We start from the raw sequence: 4,302 nt of genomic DNA, 5'->3' as shown, positions 1-4,302 counted from the left end.
GTCGTGTAAGTGGGCACTTGCTGATTTGTTGATTCTTTGGCGGTGGTTTGTTAATTTAAACAGCCTTCGTCCTCTTGGATAGCTAACAGAAGAGGAATGAAACTCATGGCGGATTTTCTGACTTTCTCTGTTTCATTGTGTAATTTTTTGCTCTGTTGTTGAACTTGATTCTTCACATGGTATCAGAGCCTTCAGCTTGAAGGTCTCTTGATACTTGTATTTGCCTTTAACGCACAAAATTATTGTAATTGCGAAAGAAAATTATGGCAGATTCATCGGCAATGGAGGCGGAACAATACGAGAAGGAAGTCCTCTATCTGCATCCTTTTGATAACTCTAGCCTTGTGCTGGCTTTTTCGTCTTTGAACGCTTCTAATTACTTGACGTGGAGCAGAGCCGTTTACGTTGCTCTAGGTTGCAAGATGAAGCTTGCGTTTATCGACGGAACCTTTCGTCGTCCTCCAGCAGGTTTTTCTCTATTTGAACAGTGGAGGAGAGCAGACCTTATGGTCACTTCGGGTCTCTGGAATACGATCTCGAAGGACATCGTGGAGGCTTTCATGTATGTGAGTTCATCCTGAGAATTATGGCTAGAGATTCAAGCACGATACGGTCACAGTAGTGCTCCCATGATCTACTAAATACAGAGAGAAATATCATCCATTTCGCAAGGTAACATGACGTTGCTTAATGAAGGTGAAAAAACCCTGGAATGAACTGCTTTTTCTAGCTCCGTCACCGAAATGCACATGTGGTGGTTGCACATGTGGAGTGAACAAGGCCATTGGTGAGATGTTCTCCTCAACGCAACTTATGCAGTTCCTCATGGGGCTTCACGAAAGCTTCGACAAAGTAAAAAGCCAACTGCTTATGATGGATCCGTTACCCGATCTAGAAAAAGCTTTTTCCATGATTTTTGCAGTGGAACAACAGCGCAATGTGCAGACTCAAATCGCTAAAGTATCCTTAAGAGACAACAAGAATGAAGGGAATTATAAACAGACACAAAGATGTAGAACAACCATTGACAAATGATCTATGTTGTGTACACACTTCCACAAATCAGGACATTTGAGAGAGACTTGTTTCCAACTTCATGGAACACCGGAATGGTACAAATCGCTAAACGATAAGAAGAAACAGATTGGGGGAAATTATAATTTTACTGGCAATTTGAAAGCAGCAGAAACTAGCACTTGTAATGTCTCAATAGTGAAAACAGATCTGAGAATCGAAGTTGCTGATTTATTGGCTGAATTGTTAAAGCTGGTAAAGAGCAAGGAAACACCTTCAAATCCTATCTCCAACTTCGCAAACTACGTTCATACAGAAGAGAAATTCACACGTAACTCAGAGAGCGTATAACAGATATATCCATCATATACTGATAGGGGACAGATTCTATATTGAAATGTACCGTCCTTACTACTTACTCTGACTACATTGGACAAGGCTTATAACAACTATATCGAATACACAGTCATTTCTCGCCAGATCCAAGATATAGCCATCATATACATTAGACCGTCATGATTTCTTAAGTCCAAGGACTAATTTTGTATTATCGAAGCCAAAATTTCAAGTCACACAGACCAAGCCTACAAAGCTTCCATATGACTATTCCCACTAGTTAGTTCAATCAGTTAACAACCTTGTCAACTAATCCACTAAAATTGCATAGACATCCCATGTCTGTCGCCGATGAAACGCAACACTCATCCAATGAATGCAATACTTAGTGCAAGTCCCCATAGGACTCTCGATGCCTAGTTTTGAGGAATTCAACTCTAAACGTTTCAAACCAACCCTCAGAAGTTTGTTTCATAGCTTCCATCCAATGCGCGACCAACCTACATAGTTTACTCAATTGGTTTGTGGGATTTGTTGTGATGTTAACACACTGTTCAACAAAAATAGTAAGCACAACAAACACATGGTACCATAGATTAGTGCTTACTATATTCATCAAGATAACGGTCATGAAACCAACTGTTCAAGATTGGGTTTGAAATATTTCAAGCCGAGGACCTCGAGACTGGGCATTGAGAGTCCTACTGAGACTTGCATTAAGAGTCACATTCATTTAATGAGTCCCGTGTTCTATCGGCGACAGACGTGGGATGTTTATGAGACCTTAATGGGCCGATTGGTTAGGTGTCGAATCAACTGAACTGACTCGCAGGGATTATCATATGGAAGCCTTCGAGGCTTGGTCGGTATGACTTGAGTCCCCGGCTCCAATCGTATGGGAGTAGTCCTAAGACTTGAGGAATCACGGCACTCACATGCATGCGATGACTGTATCTTATATTTGTACGAAGGTGACAGTGTCTCAAATATGGTCATCATAAACATTCTCTAGTACAGTCAAAGTATGTAGCGAGGATAGTGAGTTCCAAGAATAGGATCCATCCCTTGTCAAAATGTGATAGAGGTATCTCTTATGCACTTGGAGATACGTCTACACTTTATAAAGCTGTGGCCACGATCATTCGACGAATAGAAAGAAGAGGTTCCTATGTCGAGCAATTTGGCGTAACGCGATTTCAAGTATTAAGCATATACGCCTAGTCCAGGATGGGAACCGACACCCAATTCCACGCCCTAGATTAAGGTCAGGAGAATGTAGACGGAAGGACCGTACCCGTATGGACTTGGGAGCCTAAAAGTTGCTAGACGGCCACCCATGATAACGGGCTTTCTTGATTAAGGGTTGATCGAGAATTATTTATTAAATTGAATTTAATAATAATAGATGACTATTTTTCAATGTTGTTTTGATTTTAAGATAATATTATTGATAGTGATTTATGTTTTTCTTATTGTCTTTTCTTTATATTTATTTTATGTATATACATTTACTAATTTTTCTTATAGATTTTTCCTTAATATTTAAAAAAAACTATAGCTAAATTTACCAAAAAAGAAAATGCAATTTGCAACAAAGTAAAAATGAATTTAAACTAATTAATCTATTTTAATCAAGATGCACAAACTAATGTAAATTCTTAAAATACTAATTCAGTTGATCACTCTTCTTCATTAAATCTTTTCTTTGTTTATTTTTGTTAATTATTTTCTCCGACTTTTATTAATCATGATGATGCTAGTTCGAGCTCTACTGCAGCCATACTCCTCCATCAATGCACTGAAGAAACTGCAGGTGCTGCTGGTGCTGAAGATGATCTGTTAGATCAAGGATAGATTAAACGTAGCTCAAAGTCGTGTTTTATCTTATTACGTTTTCTCTTGATTTATTTATACTTTCTTTTCAGTCATTTATTCGCGCCATGATTGGTCCACGTCGTGTAACTAGGCACTTGCTGACTGGTTGATTCTTTGGCGGTGTTTTGTTAATTTAAACAACCTTTGTCCTCATGGAAAGTTCTATGTAACAGAATTAACAGAAGAGGAATGAAACTCATGGCCGATTCTCTGACTTTCTCTGTTTCATTGTGTAATTTTGCTTTGTTATTGAACTTGATTCTTCACATGGTATCAGAGCCTTCATCTTGAAGGTCTCTTGATACTTGTATTTGCCTTTAATGCACAAAATTGCTGTAATTGCGAAAGAAAATTATGGCAGATTCGTCGGCAATGGAGGCGGAACAATACGAGAAGCAAGTCCTCTATCTGCATCCTTTTGATAACTCTAGCTTTGTGCTGGCTTCTTCGTCATTGAACGGTTCTAATTACTTGACGTGGAGCAGAGCCGTTTACGTTGGTCTAGGTTGCAAGATGAAGCTTGCGTTTATCGACGGAACCTCTCCTCGTCCTCCAGCAGGTTCTTCTCTGTTTGAACAATGGAGGAGAGCAGACCTTATGGTCACTTCGTATCTCTGGAATACGATCTCGAAGGACATCGTGGAGGCTTTCATGTACGTCGTTCATCCTGAGAATTATGGCTAGAGATTCAAGCACGATACGGTCACAGTAGTGCTCCTATGATCTACTAAATACAAAGAGAAATATCATCCATTTCGCAAGGTGACATGACGTTGACTAGCTACTTAATGAAGGTGTAGAAACTCTGGAATGAACTGCTTTGTCGAGCTCCGTCACCGAAATGCACAAGTGGTGGTTGCACATGTGGAGTGAACAAGGCCATTGGTGAGATGTTCTCCTCAACGCAACTTATGCAGTTCCTCATGGGCTTCACGAAAGCTTCGATAAAGAAAGAAGCCAACTGCTTATGATGGATCCGTTATCCGATCTAGAGAAAGCTTTCTCCATGATTTTTGTGGTGGAACAACCGCACAATGTGCAAACTCAAATCGCTAAAGTATCCTTAAGAGACAACAA

General features: G+C 39.7%; 1 protein-coding gene across 1 annotated transcript; it reads left to right on the top strand.

Annotated features, from left to right (window-relative positions):
* Positions 1–281: 281 nt before the first annotated feature.
* Positions 282–1,035, top strand: LOC148787456 (uncharacterized). The gene is made up of 2 exons (XM_088882369.1): positions 282–566; positions 697–1,035. Exons 1-2 carry the CDS (start codon positions 282–284, stop codon positions 1,033–1,035), a joined length of 624 nt encoding a protein of 207 aa, XP_088738495.1.
* The last annotated feature ends 3,267 nt before the right edge of the window (positions 1,036–4,302 follow it).

The sequence above is a fragment of the Sesamum indicum genome, linkage group LG7, assembly GCF_026168435.1.
Source record: "Sesamum indicum cultivar Baizhima isolate 11 linkage group LG7, ASM2616843v1, whole genome shotgun sequence".
Classification (NCBI taxonomy): Eukaryota; Viridiplantae; Streptophyta; class Magnoliopsida; order Lamiales; family Pedaliaceae; genus Sesamum; species Sesamum indicum.
This window is presented reverse-complemented; position numbering and strand designations above follow the sequence as displayed.